The sequence below is a fragment of the Spea bombifrons genome, chromosome 6 (genome assembly GCF_027358695.1).
Source record: "Spea bombifrons isolate aSpeBom1 chromosome 6, aSpeBom1.2.pri, whole genome shotgun sequence".
NCBI lineage: Eukaryota > Metazoa > Chordata > Amphibia > Anura > Pelobatidae > Spea > Spea bombifrons.
The window spans coordinates 7109253-7133377 of NC_071092.1; the positions used below are offsets into that span (position 1 = coordinate 7109253).

The 24125-nt window shown below is 42.1% G+C and overlaps 1 protein-coding gene across 3 annotated transcripts in view; it reads left to right on the forward strand.

Moving 5' to 3' along the window:
* CHCHD6 (coiled-coil-helix-coiled-coil-helix domain containing 6) overlaps window positions 1-23303 on the forward strand; it is an 85640-nt gene extending 62337 nt beyond the window's left edge. For 2 of the 3 annotated variants that reach the window (XM_053469277.1, XM_053469279.1), the window contains one exon: window positions 20977-21086. In XM_053469277.1, coding sequence (XP_053325252.1) covers window positions 20977-21078 — 102 coding nt within the window. In that variant the 3' untranslated portion in view covers window positions 21079-21086. Of the gene's footprint in view, window positions 1-20976; window positions 21087-23072 lie in introns of those variants that run through there. The other variant, XM_053469280.1, reaches the window with a different exon arrangement.
* Window positions 23304-24125: the final 822 nt, after the last annotated feature.

Below are 24125 nucleotides of genomic sequence, written 5' to 3' on the forward strand. Positions count from 1 at the left end.
TCCACACCACCAAAGTTACCCCACCTACGTCAGTGACGGGTATCCTGAATGAAGTGGCAGAGATGTCGTCTGTTGGGGCTGCTGTGTGATCCTTCGGACGCTTGTAGAGGGCCCAACCGCTGGCAATGGGGGCTTCACATGACACGCTCCACCAAAGATGGTCTACTTCTGTCATGCAGAGTGAATCTCTATGATCACAGGGGTTACTCAAGCTAAATGACTGCCAGAGACACCAGCTCTTCCAATGTGTAGCGAGAGCCACGTCTTCTCTTACTCCCTCATACACAATATTCAAAAGTTGGAAGTAGGTTCTTAAAACGAGTTGCCAGCTGCTAAGGGAAAGCACATTCAGAAGAAAAACCCCATTCGTTTCTTTGCTTTGTATTTCATTGCCTAAAGGTATCTAAAATAGGTTACCTGTCAGGGTTCTCCCAGAAGGACTCCCGGTTCTGGAACAAAATAACCAACAAAGGCGAAGCTTCGTTGAGCTTTTACCTGATGATTGATGGCAGAGGCCGCAATAAAATCTACATCGTAGGTCAGCTGCGATAGTCTTGGTTAAGAAAGGTAAATTAAACGGGTCTGGCTTAGGCTACCAGCAAGGTATGTAGAGGTGAGTGAGTTTTAGAGTGAGTGTATGTGTGTTTAAGTAATTGTTAGTGTTTTAGTGTGGGTCAAGTGCGTACTCCTCGAGCCTGAAGGTGCCAGCCTCCCCTTTATGTATGGCAGTTCACAATTTTCTTGAATTCCTAGTTTTTTAACCCTTGATTATTAAAAATAGCAAGTACTTCATTTTGGAATATAAATACTTGAGAAGTGTCTTTTTTCCTCCAATGGAAAAACCGTATTGAAAAAATTTTTTTATTTGAAAAATGTTTTGTCTTTTTCTTAATTCAGTTGGACTTTATGATTATATAGCACCCTCACTCAGGAAATGATTGGTTATATCCGAGTTGAACAGGATGAAAATAAGCTTTTCGCCTAAAACTGCGTTGGTCACAAATGCATGTGAAAATTATAGGTATTTTCCACAGTGTGTGTAGAAAATACAGCGTTTAGCACGAGTTCTGCTTTGTGTTAAATAATAGCTTTTATAAGTTCAGATTTAATGTCATTTTATAGTTCTAATTTATAACATTTTTTTTTTTTTAATTCGGTTACAAAATTCTTATTAAGTCAATTAATATTATGCCAAAGAATATATGTTAATTTACACAGCAGTATGCACCGTCACATAAAGAATAAATATTTGTTATACCAGCCCTTATCAGCAAAATTTAAACATAATTTATCTTTACTCATTATGGCTTTGCTTCCATTTAACCCTCGCCTCACGTCTGTACACCATCCCTTGATTGGTTCTCCAACCATACCTGACCCTTTCCTTAATTAAAATGACATCATCAATGTTCCAATTCCATATTTCAGTACATATGCCAGGGATATGAAGACGTATTCATGGGGTGGGCTGTAGAGAAAGTTCACCCGTCTCTACGGCAGCCTATCACGCATTGATGTCACCGGGGAGGAAATCCATTAAACAAAACAGTAATTATTATCATAACAATTGTGATTCAGCTTCGCATCATCACAGGAGGAACGCAATCCTATAAACACTGCAGGCTACCTCTCAAAGATGATCTGGCATTATTAACAGCGCTCCGAATTACCTGGATCTCCTTACCTTATGTCTCGGTTCTTTCTACAATGAGTTGAATGCAATTAATCTTCTTAGAAAGCACCAGGGGGCGTTCTAATATATAACAGATGCCGTGTTCGTTAAGCAAGACCGGCATTTGCAGGAGCAGTCGACAAATCTCTCTGAGAGACGCCTCCGACAAGGAATGCAGCAGGATTCCGGAGAGACACCTGCTGCCCTCGTATTTTACAAAGTGGCTCCGGTGGTCTAATAAATTGTACATTGTTGGCCCTCTCCGTACGAGAGGGACCCTCGGTGGTCCGCGCGGAAACCCGGTCAGGGCATCTGCTGTTCTTCAAAGGGTTACGGCTCCATCCCCGCAAGCTTTACTCAATCACAACAGTCCTAAATTACCCCATCCACACATCTTTCAATCCAATCACGTCCTTGTCTCGCTGTAGCTTCAGAGGAGCACGCGTGTAAAATATTTTTATGGGGCATCTTTAATATGTCTGCCAGTGTGAATATTGTGAGAAGCAACTCATAACTCAGCCAGGCTCATCGCAACGTTGCTACCAGCGGTGTGTGCTTTAAATTTATTTTAATTTGTGGGTTTGAGCTTTAGATTTACATGCCGGAGATCAAATTTGAGAAGGCGGAGGCTTTTAAGGATGTGTCTGGGGGAAAAAAAATGAGTTGCTAGACAAGATAATAATGTGACTTGAATTGTTCAGGGATTGTAATAATATGATTGGGTTGATGTTTAAAAGAAAATTACCATCAGAAGAGCAACAGAGTAAAAGAAAGGAGAAAACTTTACACGCGTTGATGGAATCAGTTGTTGGTGGTATTTCCGTGTACTCCTGCCATGATCCGTGCCCGCATTAAATGGACACTGTAGACATCATATGGACTTTAATGCATGTCGTAGCTGAGAGGTCCATTTAAATTTCCATTGCGTAGCTTTTGTAAATGTATGGTGGGGGTTCTGCTGAATCCCCCCCATACGCATTTGCCCCTCTTACCCCACCCCCAGCTATTTTCCATGCAGGAGATATGTCCGGCCAAATTATTTCCTTGCACCCGATATACTCACCACCAGTCAGCTTCAGCACCGGCTCCGCAAAGCCTCCATGCAGAAAGCACTCCGAGTGATTTAAATGAGTGCTTTCCTACGACGGATTGGCTGCTTCAGGCAGCCAATCAGTGGCAAGAAGCATGGGACCATGGAAGAGCTCGGCATTTACAGAGTCCTCAACACCTGTTGTATTTGTAATTGTATTTGTGTTAAATACTTAACTACCCCTCGTTTAAATTGTATGGCGCTTAATAAATTAGAAGAAAGAATATCACAATGATATCAATTAATTAAATAGCAATGATTTTATCTCTTTTTTTCTTACATTGCAATCTATGTAATTATGTGTGATGCAATACCCGACAAACATTCTGAGCTCCTAGAAAAGAGGGGCATCAGAAGGGGAAAAAGGGACACGGGGAATTTGGGACCCAAAGTGGGAGCGTCCATCCTAGACAGGGATAAGCAAGCGAGAGATGTGGCATAGAAAACACATAGCATGTCCTGTTTATCCGTATGCAGGGATTAGTAATAAATCATAATTTGTAACAATAAACTTTTGGTGAGGTGCAGAATCTGCTGGGTATTCTGCTGATTAGCAACTCGAGAGCTCATTTACAGAAATTCCAGTAGATACAAGGAACTGTCTTCCCGCTGAGCTAGCAAACTCTATTGCTAGAACTTTTTGGAAAGACCTAAAGTTGAGCGAAATGAAAGATCCTCGGTAGGCGAATAAATTACTGACTTATCTTCTGTCGTTGCGTTGCGTAGTAAAATAAACTACATTTTTATGAGATTAACAGAATGAAAGCATTTTTATGAAATTAATCCGGCAATCCGAACAAAGAAAAACAATGCGATAATCCACAAAGAATGGGGTGGGTTCATTCCCCGCCTGAACACCATGTAATTTGCGAGCTGTAATTTCTTTCAGGTTATAATTTTTTTCCTACTTCCGTGGACGTTCCAAACAATAAAGGAAATATTGTCCGCGTCTCCGCCATTCTGGACACGGAATCACTGAATAAATAGTTTGATTGGGGGGGGGGAGAAAGGGGTCTCTTTGGAAACTGAAAGACGCCATGCAAATCGGGATCTTGTTATTATTAAAGACAGGTCTCTGTGAGTGTTTGTTTCCTGCAATTCCTAGGTGTCTGGTTTCCTATAATCACGGCTTTTGTGTCCTACCTGCCAGCCGGCGCTGAAGACTCAAGCGTTCCACTTACCTGCTAAACAACAGCATTCAGGGGAGCCGCCAGCCCCAGTCACAAAGGGTAATGCAGTCTCTCGCCTTATTCTGCTCTCTAACGGTCCCTCTGCTGAGACTGCCAATTAGCTTGGCAGGCCCTGACTATAGCAAATGCCTTTTATTACATATAGATATATTTTTTTTTATTTTATTTTTTTTTCTTCTCCCTTCTCAACAGAGGACACCTATACATTAGAGACTGGACTGTAAGTGCCAGCTCATCTCACACCGAGCTCTGAAAAGCTGTCGGAAGGTAATGTCTCTTGGCCATTGTCTCTTTGACACACGAGAGTTGAAGGGAAACCGGGGGGAAAAAAAACTTGGCATGCCAATCCAACGAACGCTTTGTCTCACCTAGCGTCTGCAAAGAAGCACTAGAGGGAATTTAGGAAAGCGTTTGCACCACGCCAGAGCGGGCTGCCTGGAAGCAGGAGGAGTGATATTTACAACACCGAATATTTTTAGTTTCATGTGGGAATCATGACAAAAATGACAATATAAACTGCCGTGTACAATGCGAATCTGAGGCTTTTATATCCAGCGAGACGAAGAGCTTCTCTGATGTCTTTTCATAAAGGAACCTACCTGTTTGGTGTTTTTAACAAACTGCTGTCACTATTATCATTCCTATTTTCAAGTTCAAAGAGTACATTCCTCTTTAATTAAATTGCCATCTTGGCTATCGATCAAACCCCTCGTTATGTAGAGTTTTTGGCAAAATTTCTTGTAAAAACACAAAAAGGAAAAGTAGAATTGATATTACTGTTCTGGCCCAGGTTGTACGATGGGGAACAGATACTTAGGTAGGTTTTCATTGGCTTTGATGACGCCTTATTTTAGAAGGGTTCTCTCTAAGCTTTCTTATTCATGGCCGGTCCTTCCATACCTGGTGACCTTTTAACCTGCTGAGCCTGTAGGGATCACTGCCATGAGGTTCCCTCCTATATCAGAAACAAGTGCATGCGAGGTGCACCGGTGACATGGATAACCTAAGATGCGATAAGCCCTTGGGACTGTCCAGATAATTATTATGACCAATGTGATCAAGATGTCTATTGTTAAGATGGTAGTGTTTTAGAGCAAAATGGAGTGAGGCCTTGGTAGCCTAGCTGTCTTTGTCGTATATATTTTTCTTTTACATGGGATGAAACATATCATGGTAACTCCTCCAGAGAACACATGGGATAACGTTGAATACCCACTCAGTGATGTCACAACGTACTAGGACTTTTTTTTACTCTATTTACTTCCCAAAACATCTCATGAGCGTTGACATAAACATCAAACCACACTTTACTGGCCACAATGGGTTTTTTCGAACTGTAAAGTGCTGGTTTTGGCCATTTTTAGAATACGATTAAATAATTTTTTTCCCGTTTCTGTTAGCGATAAGTACATGGCTAGTAACAATGTCCTCTGACCAGTTAACTTCAGGACATGTCTTTCACTCCGTGTCCTACAGTGTTTCTAAAGGGGGCACGTAACAATGACCTCTAAATAACATTCTGCTAGTATTATAGCTCTTCCACCATAGAGAAGAGGTAGATTAAACGTTATATTAAATAATAAACATTATTACAAGAAATGACAATAACATATTCCCACATCTTTGCAGGGAAGCTATTAATTATTATTATTTAATGCATTTAGAGAAAAATGAATATTTAACACCCACGCGCACACAGAAAAGGAAATTTTTTTTTTCCCTTTTTCTTTTCCAAAAGCCCGAAAAGAAAAAAATTAATATCATAGCTGAAGGTGCAAATCCCTGCTGTTTTTCTAAGGGATTTTAACCTCTGAGCAGCATGAGTGGTTTATTTAGTTTAATATAATGAAAAATCGGTTCGTTTTTTTTAGGGTATTTATACATTAATACGGTGCAGTGCTGAAAAGAACTAGATTTTGTTCCACATTGTTTCAAACTTCCTTTATCCGAAGGCAGACATTGGCGTCAATTGTGTGATATTTCAGGTGACTTTCCCTGCTGCACCACACTGAGCTGACTCTTTATGGCAATGCTAATGAAGTCCTGTATAAGCTAACAAAGTCCTTTTCCTTGTGGATATTAATTAGTCAGGAGGTCCCTCCAGATAATATAGAAATACAGAATACAACTATGGTGGCTATTCAGTCTAAAGTCTGTTAAGGGGATCGATTAGTTCAAAAAGGAAGCATTTTTAATTAGAAGAGAATAAGAGGGAGAGATTGGAGTTAAAGAGTAATTCTTACGCTATGCAATATTGTAATTATGCCTTTCCATAGTTTGCTAATAACGTCCTACTTAGGTTAATAGTTGGACTCCTAGCTTGTAATTATTGGAGGATCATGGGAAAACAATTCCTGTCAAATGATCTTAATACTTTAAGGAAATATGGGGTACATGTTGGGAGTCGAGGCTTCAGCTTGTGGGTGACTGAAACAATGAACTCTTCTATGAAATAATATTAAACCCTTAAAAAATATAAAAAATATACTTCTAATACTGCCATAATGGAAGAATAACTCGGTCCCTAACCCCATGTGCAGTGGAGGGTAATAAAATAGGCCCCATCTACCGCTCTCCCCATCCACTGCTCCAGGAGATGGGGGAGAGGTGCACGATGGAACAGCACCTTTATTAATTTGAATTTGCACAGTTATATTTTGGGTATGACACCTTTTATATTTTTCATGTTACGGTAATTACTTGCAGAATACCGGAGAAAAAATGAATACATATTCTGTAACGCATGGTTAAGGAATGATCGGTACGCTGTCTTGAAACGAATTGCTATTAGAAACCTCGTATCCAGCTTAAATATCAGTAGCCTTCAATTCATAACATTTCCGTCTGACATCGTCCAAATTATATTTACATTTTCGCACATTGGGCTGCAAAGAATCAAATGGCCTAAGTAATGACAGCTCTCCAGCATCGCTGCAATCAAGTGGTTTATTGACAAACGTTTCAAGCCCTCGAAGGAGCCTTTATCAAGTGGGGCCGCGAAGAATTGCGCCTCATTAGTACAATTGTGTAAATCAGCAAGATGGTCTTCTGCCTCCCTGCACAAACTTTTCAAGATTCCATAAAGTGGCTGTTTGATCAGCATCAGCGGCCCGCTTCGAGAGGAAAGTCCTTTAGGCGGTAATTCAGTAATGTCCTCTGCCGCTTGTTTCTTCTTCTTTGGAAAAATTCCCAGGTTCACGCGTTTAGAAGGGACGTACGAGAAAAGAAGAGTTTCTAATGATTTTCTCCGATAATATCTTACGTAATAGGGCATAGTACACCTTCCTTGTTCATTGGTCTGGTACATTGGTGTTCAGGTGGCCTTGTTAGAGGTAGGGTAGATGGCAACATGGTGTAATTTCAATTTGAGGCCTTTCCTGTTACTGATTGGCTACTTCAGGCAGCCAATCAATGACAGGAAACATCATACTATGGAGCATATGCATTCTTCCTTAGAGAGAGCGTCGGGTGACATCAAACTGCCCCTTGAATCACTTATTTCAGATTGATACTAGTTGCACAATTTTGAGGAAATATATTTTATTAATTAAAATTGATGCCTCTTCCTTTTTCTGGCACCAAGGTAAAGTATTGTGCAACGGGGGCCACAACTCTCAGCTTCTAAATGAAAACCCTTTATGTTGTCATTAAGTATTTCTATACCTGTTAATGAATCAAACCCTTGGATTCCAGCCCGTCGGCTCTCAACGGTTTAGCCGCGCACCTCTATGCAAAGTTTAGGGCTGTCAGGAATAAACATAAAACATATTCTTCTTTTTTGTTTTTTATCTTTCTTCAGTCAATTTAATGGCAACATTCAAAACCCAAGGGGGATTTAAACAGGTTGTGCCTATCAAACCTCCCGTGTTACGGTCCCAGGTGCTGATTGGTGGAAATGTCAACAGCTGTTTGATTAGACAATAAGGAAGCCGCCGGTATAAAGGTTGTATCAACCGGATCCAATCACTCCATAATCGTTAAGCTGATATACTGTACTAACGTGGGCTTGTCATAGAAAAAGGCATAATATCGACCGGCTCGGCTACGTTTTGTATGTGACGTCCCGTTGCTTGGGGGCAGTTGGGAATTTATCTACTGTGGAAGTTGTAAAAAGTTGCTAATGATCTGGGGCAAGCTCTTGGCTCAAGACACATGACGTGCAAGTGTTTTAAGTAAGAATATCTTACTAACCCCAACGGTCAGGATGGCCGGGGCACTTGGAGTGGTCGCCTCAGGTGGTATCATCATAGAAACATAGAATTCTGCCAGCAGATCAGACCCATTTGGCCCGTCCAGTCTGCCTGTTTTTCCTTGTTCAGTCGTTGGTCTCGTCTTAGGTTCAGATGCCATATGCCTGTTTAAATCCCCTCACTGTATTAGTCTCTACCACTTCGTAATAAAGTCAGATTAGTCTCAGAGTTTTCACTATAAAGCTCTGATTGACTCTCTCTGAAGTCTCTGGGTATGGAAGGCCACCGCCATAAACTTCTGCTATGTAGCAGTCTTTGTGTAAAATCTGCTCTTTAAACATTTTTGCAGACGAATTCCAGAGTTTCTTCTGCCCCTTGAATATTTGACAGGTAGAATGTCATCTGGTGCTGCTCGGAACTTGCTGCATTGTCGTGTTTGTTACAGAGTTACAGTTTCCTCCAACCCCGAGCCCCCTTCCAGGAGTCACTGGCCATGCTGGAAAGAGTTTATCATGGCATCCCGCGTCTCTCTGCTTCCCATTAAGTAAAACACCGCAGTAGATGTCCTTCATGCTCTGTGCCCAGGGCCCTCCTGTCACTTCTCATTACCTCTCCCCATCTGGCCAGCACCACTATCAGGCCACATTGCTGTCTGCCAGCTCAGTAAGAGCATCATCTTGACCAAACACATAGAATCTCATCTTCCCCCGGAGTCTCGCTCCCTCCTGCCCTTTCTCCACTCTTAATCTTAAACTGTGTACTAAAATACAGTCTTGTTTTTGACGCTCGGCTTAGCGGAAACCTCTGTCCTGTTTACTCACACTGGGGATCTAGACAGCTTTTGATAGAACTGATAGAACCACAAGAGAAAGGAAAATAAACCATACACAATCTATCTGTCAATGAAGTTCTCTGGATTTTCGGCAGGGAGCCGTACCCTCTAGGGCCCTCTCGTGGCCCCTAGGCTAGCGGTGTCAGCCCTCGTATACTCACAGTAAACCCTGCTTTAATTAAGATTACCGGTGCAAAGATGGGGACCCAACCTTAATCGTTTCTTACCTGGGAAGCCTATTCCTTCTCTTTACTCTGGTCGCTTGTTTGGCTGGAATTCTCGTTTTGCCCAAATAACATGTTATTTGTCTTTATCGCATCGGACAGATATCTGTCTACTTGACTAAACATGAGTTTATTTAGGCGGCTGTTTCAGTTTATCAGACAGCGTAAAGAGCTTCAGACAGGCATTTCATTCACGAGACAAGCCTTTCCGCATTGAAGGATAACGGGTCAATGCCGCCGTGTGATTGGTCCACAGCAAATATTTGTTCTAGATAATAAAGTGATGTGTTTACTGATCTCCGGGCTAAAGAATCACTACTTAAGATTGTGTTCGTGTTTCCGCACAGCGGAGAGCCGTTCTGTAACGAGTACAAAGACGGCCCTGCGCTATGCGGCGGCGCTCAGCCTGTCGACATGTAGCCGCTTTTCCAAGTGCCCTATTTGTTTTTGGAAACAGAAGATTCAAAGTGCTTACCCATAACTGCTGACCCGCATCTTAACCAGTTTTACGAGCCGGCGCCGAGGACTCGCCGTGTCAAATATTACTTCATTTGCTCTGGGATATGGGAGGCCTTTTGCCTGGTTTTAAAAAAATTGAGAGTGAAAATTGCTGAGAGTTAAATCTCCGTGCTGGGAATTGGATGCCCCGAGCTATAACAAGCAGAGCTGCTGTCCAAACCTTCTGATGGGACTTGTTAAACCATATCGGGACCGAGCAATACGCATCCCTATAGCTGTGCCTTTTTAACTACAACCCCCATGACTCTAAGCCAGCATCACAGAAACTTATAACTTGGCCATTCGGACCAAACTTAACGCAATTAAAAGTTATTGGACTCGTCTTAGATTCACGAGCCATATGCTTATACCATGCATGTTTAAATACCCTCACTGTATTTGCTTCTACCACTCCTGCTAGGAGGCTGTTCCACTTATCTACCACCATCGTCATAGGAATTCTAGTTCTTCATTCTAATTTTTTAGGACAGTAAGATGCACCTGATTGTTAGATGCATCAGACATTAAAAAAAACGTTTAAAAGCAGATAATTAACCCAATTACCCTGAGACCATGAGTCTAAAAGAGCTGACCCTGGGAATCTTAAAGTGTTAAGACACCTTGACTTGCCATTATTTAAAGAGTCACCTGCATTCAAGCAGGGATATCTTCCATAAAAAATTGGGTGCAAAAACACCAATGGAGATCACTAGATATGATCACAGCAGTGTAGAATAGGAAGGAGTCAGCTGTGTGACCCTGAGAATCTGCCCCTAACCCTGAGATTGGGGCAAAACCCCAGAGAGTTCCCAGGAATGTTCATAGCAGCCTGCACTCTGTTTGACGTCTTCATGCACTCTTTGCATCCCACAAATGACGGCTTTAACCCTCGTACTTCTGGCAATGAGAGAGTCGCTAATAGAAATGCAAACAACATCTCAATAGCGGTGGAGCTCCTGCTTAATTTACTGTGAACCTGTAACAGATGTTTTGAGGTGAGGGCATGCAGTATGTATTAAGAGCCAGAGGGGTGTAAGAATAACTCAAATCATTGATCCGTGACGGGTGAAAATATTATTTTAGGTATTACAACATGGATGAGAACAGATGACAGACTCTGGGGTTGCTTTCCTATTGTTCTCAGGCATTTGTTCATTTTGCCCCGCTCTTCTGTTCCTCTACACGGTGGCTCCGAGTGCCGATCCGTTGACGGAAACACAGTACACGTTAAAATCGCTCAATGCTCGACTCCATAAAAATGGACATATTTTCTGAAACATGTAACCTTCAGCCACGGTCATTATTCTTTTACAAACAACGAATCAGAGTGAGCGTGCGCTGTGTGTGCCACCAGAAACAGTAAAGCGCAGAAGGCAACTATTGTACTTCAACCCTTTCAATGCTAATGTGTACATTCCAACGTGCCAGGGCATTAAATAACTATATTAAAGAATACAAAACGATAAATCATTACTAGTCATGACATCATAAGTATGAAAACTGTATGAACAGAAAAAAAGATTGTTTTAGGGTGTTTTGTGAATAGATTTACCCGTAGTACCTGCATTAACTCCCATTTTTCAATTTGTTCTGCACACTTTGCATTTAACAATAATTTCCCAGCATGCACCTGATGGATTCTTGATTGGGTTATCATGGTGTATGTTTTGTAACTGGTGCATGACTCAATCACTTCTTAGAGGAGTTAATAAAGGGGGTGATAAGAGTGCCGGTAGCATCATACTGGCCAGTTTAGTATATGATAGATACAATAATCTTTACAAATATATTAATATATTTGCTATTTTAATGCAGGGCTAGCTAAGGGGGGGGACTGAGGATATGTTCTGACATCGTGGTGCATGGGAGGATATGTTCTGACATCGTGGTGCATGGGAGGATATGTTCTGACATCGTGGTGCATGGGAGGATATGTTCTGACATCGTGGTGCATGGGAGGATATGTTCTGACATCGTGGTGCATGGGAGGATATGTTCTGACATCGTAGTGCATGGGAGGATATGTTCTGACATCGTGGTGCATGGGAGAATATGTTCTGACATCGTAGTGCATGGGAGGATATGTTCTGACATCGTGGTGCATGGGAGGATATGTTCTGACATCGTGGTGCATGGCTGCTAATGGTTTTGTGGAACCGGCATACTTTGAAAATCTGGGAGTTTCACTCGGAGTCTCCAGCGGAAATCCTGCTTCCCTGAGTCTCTTTCTCCAGGCTGGGGGGGGGGTGTTTGGCCACACCCAGTTCCCCTGCTACTCCCCGCCCACTTACAGCTATCTCTGCCTCATGTACACTTAGCCCCACCTCCACCAGAAGCCACTTCCCCAGAACCGGTAGCAAAAGCCCTGAGTCTTAGGTCTCTGCCCTTTAGCCTTAGACCCTGAGTTGGACACAGGGGCCGAACTGTGAGAGGTCCCAGGTATACCTATGACTTCTACTCAATAATTCCTCTTTATAAGTAACCAGAGCATCTGTGTCCTGATTTTTATTTTATGTGGATTTTCACACCGAAGCCCTGAGCTCCTTCCTTCGCCGGTGACCTTGGTAATGTCATTTGGTCCTCACTCGCCGATGAATTGCAGGCCTTGGAATAGTTATGTTTCGTCTTTGTCTGTCTGGAAATCACTGCTTAGATCATGAGCTTTTAAAAAAAGAAAAAGTAAAATGATGATTATTATGTGAAACCTTGTAGCTCGTTCGGAGCAGCCGCTCACGCTGTGAGTGTACCTGCTTATTTTTTCATTTTGTTTGAACACCTCGGGAGAGTTTCATTTACCGCTGGAAATCCCGTCATGATTAGAAGTTCTTCCTTAGCCACGCTCCCTGGGTTTTTCCATCACAGACCGTTCTCTGTTGTTCTTCTTTCACCTCGTTCTCCGAAATGAGTTTTGCGGCAGTCCTCGCAGGGTAGCTGCGACCATCTAGGGGTCAGGTTTCGGAAATAACTTTCATTTTTAATCTCGCTATCACACGATGAGAGACGAGACCGTTCACGCAGTAGCGATTTCCTCCATGCGTCCTGTTTTGTTTATGGAGCCTCGATAACTTACCTCTTATCACAATCCCTAAAATGCTTCTGCTTACATCGCAGACCAAATAAAATGACAAAGATAAAAATACCTAACATAAAAATGAATCATGGTCCTTTTTATATATATATATATTTATATTTTGCTATATGGGAGAATTGCTATCCGGTTACTATGGATACATTTATCTAATGAGAGAATCGAGCAACATAGTTTGATTCTGGATCCAGAAGATGTTGGTCAAGCAGATGATCATTAGAAAGTATGGGGGCCTGACCTCTGCTTTTTTTTTGTTGGATGGAGGATATGTCACTTTTGAGGGTTTTGTTATATTATAATTACTTACAGGAATGGAATATTCGTCATGTGTACTGGCGATATCAGAACTATAAATGAGGGACTAGTTTATAGTAAGTGAGGGAGCAGGAAAAGCTCAGTAAGAGCATGGAGTGCCGCCATACTGGGGAGCTTCCCAGGCTGTTTGGGGCTCTCCAACTTTCGGGGAGTAGCTTCTCAATGAGGCATGGCTTAGCCACTTATAAGGACGGGCTACCCCCCAAAACTTTAGTTGGTGGGGAGTGAACATGGCTAAACACGCCGTCCAGAGAAAATAGAAACTGACCCAGGGCCCTGGGCAGCGGGTCTTCACCAGGAGACTCCAGGTCAGACCTAGAGAGTTCCCAGGTATGGATTGCACCAGGCCTGGACTGGCCATTTGGCACCCCGGGCAAATGACAGCTGGATAAGTTTGTCCATGTGGCCTGTCATATATCGATGAAGTTTCGGGGCTGCCTCATCATCTCCAGTATGACCCTGGATGGTGCCCTCTGGGGTCAAATCAGGTCTTAGATGTTTCACAGGCAGACCCCTAACAAAACCCCTGGTATCCCAAGCATTAGCAATCCAAGCGATATTTGGGATGTTTTTCTTTGTTCGTTCTTATTATTATAAAGCCACATCTGGATTGTAAACATTCATTTAGTCGAATTATTCGATTGCTAAGAATAGCTGTAGGAAATGTTTGTATAAACTGTGAGCAAGCGATTGTTTAAAAGTGTCAATTTACTGTGCTAAAAGATCTGAAAACAGTTGTTGCTTGTGCAGGATTTGTTTATCTGTTGATTATTTTTTTCTTGCTCGGATGCGACGAGGCGCGCTCCCAGCGGTGCTCACGCGTCTGACGCTCTAGTAAACTGTTGTTATTTTATTCGGTCACATCCAGGCTTTGTTGACACAATGTCACTCGCTTGCATAAATCTCACCCGGAATAATATCTTAATGGCGTATCGCACAGAATTACTAGACCAAGGAGACGACGTATGAGCTGCTTGATGAAGGGCCCCGTGCTGTGCTGTTTACAAGGGTCGTACTTTAACATCCTTGTTTAACCTTTAGTCTTTGGGGGGCTTCATAAAGGGCAATATGGAGAACAGGAACTCAGAGATCACAGCACTGCAAGGTCCTTTGTGTAGTATTTCTTCAGTGTCCCCCCCATAACTAATACTAATACACACATACTAACACCCAAACTTGCTCTAACGCCCACTTACATTCATGCACTCTAACACCATAGAGTAACACACACATGCTAACAGCATACAATCACACATGCACACATCATGCATTATTACACATACACACTTTAGTATCATACACTTGCATACATATACACACACTCACTCTTAACACTATACAATGACACATACATAAACACACACACTATGTCTCTCCCTCTCTCATCATCGCTGCAGCTCGCACTGGGTCCCTCCTTCCCTCTGCCATATGTCTCTCCCATGCATGTTTAAATTCCCTTACTGTATTGGCTTCTACCACTTCGGCTTGGAGGCTGTTCCACTTATCTATCACCTTTTCAAAATCCATTTTTTAAGTGCCATGGACAGAACCCATGTGACTCTTGACTGCTCATCTGATTGCTAGGTGTTTCTCAGCATTTCTGTAGAAGTCTGCCAGCTGTTTGGTCTTCTTGCCACGTGGCGTACAGTAAAGGTGCCGTTAAACATGAAAATCATTTAATTTCCAATCTGTAGCACGGCTGCTGACGCCATATTTTTGTTTTTTTATGGGAAACCAGCCAGGCCTGTAATCTTACACATCTACAACCATTACTGATCTGGTAAACACTTGAGTACCTCTCTTCCAAAATCTGATGGTGTAATTTTGTGCACATTTTTGCAAATAGGCATTAGCTTGTAACATGCCATCAAGTATCAAACGCTGTTATTATGTTACCATTCTGAACGCGCAATAGATTTCACATTTCTCCTCTCTTTTCACGCTGTTTATATTTTCCTCATTCAAAGAACAATGGATTCTCATTCCAATTTGCAGGGAACATAAGCATTCTTTCCCTGGCGTTTTTTATTTTTTTTATTTTTTTTCGCTTGTGTTCTGGGATCCGCGGCCTCTCATTACTATTTTCCAATTTCGCTGTCTAAGAATCTCTGAAACAATCAGCTTATTTCGTTTGCTTCAGCCAAATGCTTAGCCATCTGTGAGCTCCTATCAGCTGTTGCAAACTATTAACAGTCTTTATCTAATTAATTATCTGGGAAGAAGGCTTTCTTGGGTTTTTTTTTGTTTTTTTTTTCCCTGACGCTTCTTAAATGAGGTTTCAAGTGACTTAATCATCGTGATTCAAAATCCAAAGTTTGATTGCAAGCTCTTTCTTAAAAGGCTTTACAAACATTGTCGAAAAATGTAAAATTAGATAAAAGCAGCTTTTTTCAATGGAAAGTCTACATAAGAGAATTACTTTTTACATAATATGTCTGTCTGAAAACACTTTGAGAAATAAGATACCGAAGGTCGTGAATCTCGGGGCTTATCTGTAATGAATGATTTGAAGAACTATTGTGAAAATATATTAGCGTTGTTGGGATTAAGGATAAATAGTGTCACTTTCATTTTTGGCAAACCGTCCTGTGATGCCCAGTAGGCCGGTGGCTGATGGTGTTACACACTTACTCTCACTGTTGTTTGCCCTGCTGACCCTTGTGCATCAGTGTAAGGCCATCAGCTGGATAAGCACAGCTGCACACTCCAAAAGTATAGGAATGTAGCCGGTGGACACGCGTATCAAGCCAGCAGCCCCAAAGAGCCATCATGAATTACCTAATACTCAAATTCTCACCTATGCATAAATCCAGACGCCTGTTCCTAAAGCTTCAGACTGCTGGCCCTTCACGATTGTCTCAGCGCCAGGCGTCTCTCAGCTCCATGACCGTTGGAAAGATCTCCAGCATCTAAAAAATAAAGAGAACATCTTAAAATATGTCAGAGAAAAGGTGAATTATTCAGAATTAATATGTTGCAATTTTGTTCCATGTAGATACGATGTATATTCTCAACCAATTAACATGCCAGTGATTTATGGGCAATGAACATAACATCAATTGTAATTACAATCAGTTTTCTTTCACTGTCTTTTTGCATCTTACTTTCTAAAATGGGTTGTAGAGAAACATTTTTTTTAAGTCAAGGAAGACCACTTTGACATTTCTTATGTGGGCTTTCTTTCCAGCGGATTTTTTTTTTGTGTTATCTGTTCCCAACAAAAACTTTGCGTGCCCCTGTTTTTCCACACTCGAAGCTGGCGTCTCCACTCGTTCTTTTACAGTCGGCACTTTTTAGTGCCTTTATTTAAAGACTAGAATACAATTCTGCATTTCTCTTCATCTCGCGGTTGAATGGTTCCTACTGACACCGTCTATGTGATCAGAATAGAACCGGTGATGTTCCACTCTACAAGGCTGACAGTGGCAAAAATTTAAAAGCATTTTTTTTTTCTTCTTTTCAACGCACTTCATCTTTTTTTAGAACATTCCTTTTCTTTCTTCTCCTTCCATCGCGTGCGTATAGAAGTTCCAGGAACGATTTATATGCTCTTAAATTGAGCGTGAAACGGTACCCCCCCTAAACGTATCAATCTAAAGATGTCGTCTTCTTCTTCTTCCCTCTTTTAATTAAGGATGCCCTGCTGAAAAATGTACCCATCTCCCGCAGAAAGATGGCGTATTCTCCAATCCCGGGCATAAATCTACAGTTATCGTAGTGCCAAAGTCAAGTCAGAATTGTCAGTTTTATGACAAATGCTCTCAGAGGGGCCATCAAATCTATTACGGTAGCGCAGAGCAATGGGCAGCAGATACAAGTCACAACAGATGCGTCTATATCAGTCTTAACCAAGCTTTTGTTCATAAAAAGACAATGTTTTCTAGAAATAGTGAAGTGCAGAGCGCTCTCGTTCCTAGAAACGAGATAATTTTCCCCTCAATTGAGGTTCATCAATCGCATCTGCGTCTAACTATTAAAGAGTCTTAAAACTTGCGTAGATAACAAAACCAGAGGGGAAACTGACTATATGCATGCAGATTTTTTTTGCTGGCACATTAGCAGCGTGTGATATTTATTTCACACAGCGAAGTGCGATTGAAAGCTAAAGTGGCGAACAAACACGTGTATAAAGGCAAAGTGGCAAGCAAACGCGTGGATCTTACTCGGATAGCCTTCCTATCTTTGTATCTATCCACAAACTAGAGCCTGCCTCAGCGTTCAGCATCATTAAATCCATTTATTTTTAAACTTCATACGGTATATATTGTCCATTTTTTCCCCTTTGAAACAGATATGAAGATTTGGTTTAAGGATGAGGATAATAAAGCTGGATGTAGTGGCTGGTGATGGCCAGAACCATCAACCTGGGAACTATCCAGGATTAACTTGGGGTCTTAGGGTGAAGCACTGCTCCCCTGGGTCTCCGGGTCACTTTTCTCTTTTCTGTTCTGGGGAGTGGCTTTTAGCTCCCTGCCCCCCTCCACTCCTACTTACCACCTACTCAACCAGCCCATATAGGAGTGCTGCCCCCCACACAGCTAGCCCTACCTACACAACCAGCTAGCCCCATCCGCTCTTCAAGCCATTGCCCAGATGATGGAGAGCTCCGGGTAGCCTACTCTGAGAAGTTCCCAGGTATGTGGGAGTAGTACCTTAACGAGGAGGAATAAACATAATATATAATATATATATATATATATATATATAATGATATATTTGCAGTATAAAAGTAACTCTTCCAAAACATATTACACACAAATATCATTCCATTGTTTCATCGCAGCAGCTTGATTATATGGTTGCTTGCGTGCGATATTGTTCGGGTGGCAAACTGGAGATTCACACTCATTCCAAACTATACTATCGATTATTGGGTCAAAGCTCCAGGATCGATGCGGTCTGCAGCCAGGGTTTGGTGGCCAGCCAATCGCACGCAGCCTCTGATTTGCACCCATTAATATCGTGTTATTATAGAGAACGTGCCAATTAATCGTCACGCTGCGGAACAAGAAAGGCGGCTGAGCTTCATCATCACGCGCAGAATATCTCACCGACGGATAACCCAAACTGCAGATCGCACCGGGCCGCTGAATTAATATTTACCGAGCACCCCGCTTGTTTTTGTTGCTCCAGAAACTGTAAATCTCATTTGTTTAGACGATTGAAGAAAGCATTCCGCCAGCGTGCCGTGTGTTCATTTGCGAGCTGAATTTGCTGCGTGCGTACCTCTCCGTTTCGGTTAGTCACCTTTGGGATGTCTCGTTCCTGCATTTATATTCTGTCTACGCGATGATCCAAGTATCAGTCACAGATCTCTGAGAACAAACGGCCAAAGCTTTTAAATGACTCCCCCCCCAACTGAACTACAGCTAAAGGAGCCCGATCATAAAAAGGTGTACATTTAAAACATTAAAGGGGCGCTCCAGCCACCATGTGCACTTTAATGACTATTGGTGTCTTTATATCTCCTGCTTTTTGCTGTGTGCCCGATATACTCACTGCTAGCCAAAGCTGACGCATGTGAGATTTCCAGGGGGTCTGATGGGACCCCCCTGTGTGCATGCGCAGAACCCCCCCCCCCCATTGATTTTGTGGACACCGACGGGCAGCGATGTATTTCGTTTTCACATTTCCCAATGCTCAACCCTAAGAGGGCAATCTGCTCCCTGGACTTGCAGCAGGGGGGACTGGCGTCCCCAAGCCTGATAGGTCTAGGCCAGGATACATCACTGGCGAGGAGGCAGTGGGCTGCAGGTCTGGAGCTGCAGCTTCTATAAAGAACCAATTTATAACGGAACCAATATAGGTTTGTCATATGAAGCTGCGTGACATTATTCACCTTGGAAGCAGTTCATTTGCATGTGAGGACCGCAGAGATCGCATGAACCGAATCACGCACACTCAAGACATACAACTTTCATATAAAGGAGCAGAATTTATTAGAAACCCCTTTTACCTCTTAGAAAGTTGAATCATATAAGGGGCAGAGGCTTAATTCGAGACATTTAAGACTTGGCTTCCATCTTGACTGCGCATGAAGTTGCGAGTTCCGTATGTACAGTTTATAATATCCCCCCCGCTGCCACGCTAGTGCTTTCCTCTTTAATAAGAATTAACGGGGTCTCCGGAGTCCATTTTTTCCTCTGCTCCAGGCCAAGCAATTAAGTGTAACAACACTTAAATCACTGCTCAGAATAGCTGGGAATGGGTTCTTTCTTTGAATCATTTCCCGGCCCTTTGTAAAGCTCAGCAGTCCAGCTCCTCCTGAAAACTGTGCCGTAACACTTCAAGACAATGGAATCCGGCTCTTATTTTTTGTTTTCTTACTTCAAAAACATCTCGTTACCCATAGAGTGACACATCGCGGCCTGTAGAGCCGAAACTAAGCGTGCGCAACTCATGTCTTTAAGAACAAAGACGTCTTTATCAAATGTCACCAGGAGAACCACTTGCAGCAGTTCCAAGGCTTTTTAGCAACTAAAATCAGATCAGACTTCTGTGGATTTATAACAAGAAGTTTTTTAGTTGGAGCTATTTTTTGTTGCGATTAAATTGGAGCCTTAAATTTACTATTCAGAGTTTTTAAAGGGCTATAAGAATAGCCGTCGACTTGATACTCTTAGCCTCCTCTATCGATGCATAATAATGCATAATATAGCCGAGGGACCCCTTTAAATGAATAATTTCCCACCCTTGCGAAAGCGTGGACGAATTTAGCTCAACCACCCCTCTTTCTCTACTTCCCAGCTCCAAGACTTGCTGGTGTGCATGCACAGTATACTGTGCTGGTTCACACAAGAGTTCTGAGGGTCTAATAGACCCCCCATGTGCATGTGCTCACACTGATATCAGTAGAACTTTCCTGCTACCGATTGGCTGCATCAGGTAGACAAAAGCAGGGCTCGCCCAAGACAAAATGCCGCCTGGGGCGCAGTTTAAAATGCCGCCCCCCCCATTATCTACCCTTCCTCTCCCTGCCGCCCCCCCATTATCTACCCTTCCCCCCCCCGTACTTACCTTTCAGCAGTACTGCGGTGAGTCTCCCTGACGTCATCTTCCGGCGCTCAACATTACAAGCTAGAGGGCTCGCAGAGGAGAGAGTGAGGGTGCCGAGCGGGTACTGACAACTTGGTAAGCGAAAACCACTCGGAGCCCCTCTCTCTCTTCTGGGCTTACAAAAAAAAAGGGCTTGGGCCTTCAAAAGTGCCGCCTGTAGCGGTTGCCCCACTCGGCTCCATTGTCGGACCGGCCCTGGACAAAAGTGATGTGAAGACATGTATTTTTCCTCCTAGGTTAAAGAATGCTTATTACAAAATCATTCCCCAAATACAATTCTGATGAAAGCAGAGACACCATAGTCACCGATCTCCTATGATTAATAATCACAAGAGTATGAATGACAAGGGAAACTAAGTGGGGTCTGGAAGAACTTTCTGCGCTGACCCCATTATTTCCACCAACACACCCTTTTCCTATCGAGTGTTCCAAGTGCAGACCCCGCACTGTAGACTTACAATTATATCTTCCAAGGAACTTAGTTGTCGAGTTCGCCCGGTTCCCAGCATATGACATCATCATCTTTGCTTTTATCACTTGATCTCATTTGAATTACTGAATATTTTGACCTCCCCTATTGAGTTACTTAATAACACCGGACAAAAACGATGCATCAGCCGATGACGCCAAACTCCAAAGCAGCTTTTTTTTCCAAATACAATAGGATGTTATTACTGCAATTTTTAGAGCAAAACAGATCTATTTTGTATTTGTGACGCAAACCGGCGTCTGTGGCAACATCCAAACAATCTTAACAAAAATATTTTTTTTAAAAAGTAACATTTTAAGGACAAATAACGATCCCGTGCTGATTTTTGCAGATGCTTCGTCTTTTATTAAAAAAAAAAAAAAAAAAAGAGAGAGAAACCTTCCGTGTGGACATCTTGTCAAGACGGAATAAAAGCTCCAAAATCCAAAGATAAAACAGATTGAGTGATTTCAATCACGGGGACGTTTTTCTAGGGGAAAATGAAAGCTTAAAGGTAACGCTTGCAAACCTTTTGTGTGACGGCCTCAATTTTTTTTCTGTCCTTTTCAAACAAGCATGTCCCTTTTTTCTTGTTCCTTTCTTGTACCTTCCTTCCTTGCCGATGAACAATAAGTAGTTTGCCTGTTATGTCTGTGACATATGGACAGGGTGAATTTACTCTTGCTGTTTGAGGTTCTCCTGCTGTGATTTGGGGTCAGGGGTGCTCCGATAGCTCGTAGACCCAAAACTCTGCTATTGAAACCCCCGTGGCAGGTGTGTATGATATGCCATTAGCCCAACAATGTCGCTCCTGTCCATGGTAATTTGGGCTCTTTTAAGTGCGTCTTGTTTCAGCTCTGCAGATGTCTTTTATCGTAATGTGTTTTTTAGCACTATTTCCTTGTCTTTTGCACAATGCAGGGATATTTTTGGATGATAGGCTTGCCAATTTTGAATGTCGGCGCGTCCTCTAACACAAAGCAAAGATCGCCCACCTGGCTCACAACACCTGAGTTAAAATGATGGCATAACCAACATTTCTAAAGGCTGTTTTCTTAGCCCCCAATGGTGGAGTCAGCTAAGGTTCATCAAACAGCTTTTTGTGTTGGAAGACATAAGAAACATTTTAGCGTTTTACTGTTTGATTATATATATGATGCAATTTTTTCTTTCTTCTAACGGTCCTATTACTTTTCACTACTGTCTCCCAACCCACGTTATGCGCCGTTGTGTCTCTTGTGCGTAAAGCTGGGTTGTCGTCATGATGGCCGTCTGTCATCGCACATCTGTGCTTGGTGACTACGCTAACAGGGAATGTTGGAGGTCTATTATCTGCGTGTTATTTCAGGAAATCTCTGTTCCCATTACAGCCATTACTGGTTCCACATCTGGAAGAGTCACCCCAGCCGGTCTCTGTGTATCGGCTTGGAAACCATAAAGCGTCCTTTTCGTGCGGCACATAATCATTCAGGATCAGGTCATCCGTAGAGATCTAGCTAAGATTGAGAAAGCAAAACGTGCCATGATTCATATCTTTATTGCTGTAATAATATGGCCTCGACCCAAGCCGCGCTCAGCCATCTTCACAGAACGGCTCCTATGTTCTACCTATGGACGGTACCTCGAAAGAACATCCCATATCAGCAGCTGCTGTTAGAAGAGGCCGGAAAGTGTTCAGGATACACATGTGAGAAAAGAATAGGGCAACTCGCATGGCTGTACGTGATGCCGACATTAATCCGCTCCGTGTAGCTCATCTGCCATGCAGCAGCCATATTGTTCCTATACCCGCCAGCTCTCCTGCCCCATGGGGTTGCTTTTCTTCTACCAATAAGCCCCGCTGGGGAGAAGTGCGGGAATGAACAGGTGTCTGATTTATCAAGGGGATCCACAAAATGACTCTTGAACTGCAAGGGTGATATAACCTCAAAAACATTGCATGTAGTGCGGTGAAGAGTGTGATTAGATTACAAACGCTGGCATGGGAAATAGCAGTTTGTACAACTTGTGTTTTTTATGCCGTCTCTATACTTCTTACTTTATTGAGATGATCTCCGCATTGATTACTTTCATAGCGTGAAATGCGTGCATTTTATTTTTAAGAAAGCATTTGTGTGCTGGGGATGCCTGCAAACAAAGGGGCAGATCACCTCTTTATGTATTTTTAGATGTGAATACATTTGTCTTATGACATCATTACATTGAATTTAGTACTCAAATGTACATGTTTATACCTGCTAGTAGTTAGATGTCATCAGCAGCAGATGACATTTCCACTTGCATGAAATGCCCACGTGGGCATCAAGAAGCCCCTAAGACCTGCCCAAAGACTTTGTGTTTTACCCGTGCCTTTATAAGACATGTTACCATGTCCAAGAGTTGAGTTTGCACAAGTCATATGATTCCAAAAAATAAAATAACTCTTATGTCTTCTCTTGTGTCTTCTAGAACCTGCTGTTTAATCATGGATAATACCACAAGGCCAAGGACGAGGACCAGAGGAAATAGAAATAACCATAAGACCTATTTTCTTTTCAGGAAATGAAAGAAGAAATATGTAAACGTTTGATTGCTGAGTTAATATTCTCAAAGACCAATGAATGGCCAATATCATTCTTTATATGAGTCTATGAAGTCCTCGTTCTGGATGTGGCAGCTTCAAGCCAAGGGCAATCATGCATATTTTTGTTCCCTTAATTAATCATGCTTAACTAGTCAACTGGAAACCTACGCGTTACCTGCAATTATATACCGAAAGTTTACTCCTAAAATGTTCCTATATGTTCTACCAAGAACATCAGGAAAGCTCATGGAAGCGGGCTTCAATTTAAACTCATTGAAAGATGTTAATGAGTTGGATCCTCAGACTGCACTTCTGTGCTTCTGATATCTGGAAGGCTTAGCCTTCAGGATGCTTCAGAAAACTGATATGTCTGACCATTAAGAAACTCCAAAATCAGTGAAGTTTATGAGTCCATAAAGCGATAACTCAGATTTTATGACTCCTTCATCCAATTTTATCTGGGATATTTTGAGTTGTGTTTATTATTGCTACTGTAATAAACCCATTACTGCTTCCTTTGATAAAATGTTGCACTTATGAACTGCTTGATCAAACTACACCGAGATACGTTTGTTGTTCTAAAATTGCGCAGTGTAAAATTGGCAAAAACTCAATAAAACCCATCAGTGTAAAAACAAACAAAAAATAAAAAAAACTTAAGCTGTGTGTTTGCTCTGGTGAAATTATTGTCATTGTTCTGGGCGAGTTGAGAATCTACAGACGTTATACTGTAAGGGGATCAGAATACAGGTTATGTAAAAACATGTATGTAGGAATCAAATGATATGTTCCCATTAAGAAATTTAAAGAATCTTCCATTTAGCCAATGAAATTTATTGCGGTGATTATTAAATAATAATAAATATTGAAATAATTCACAATAATTATTTCACATAAGGCAACTCTAATTTATATTCTGTACCATTCTTGTTCAATAT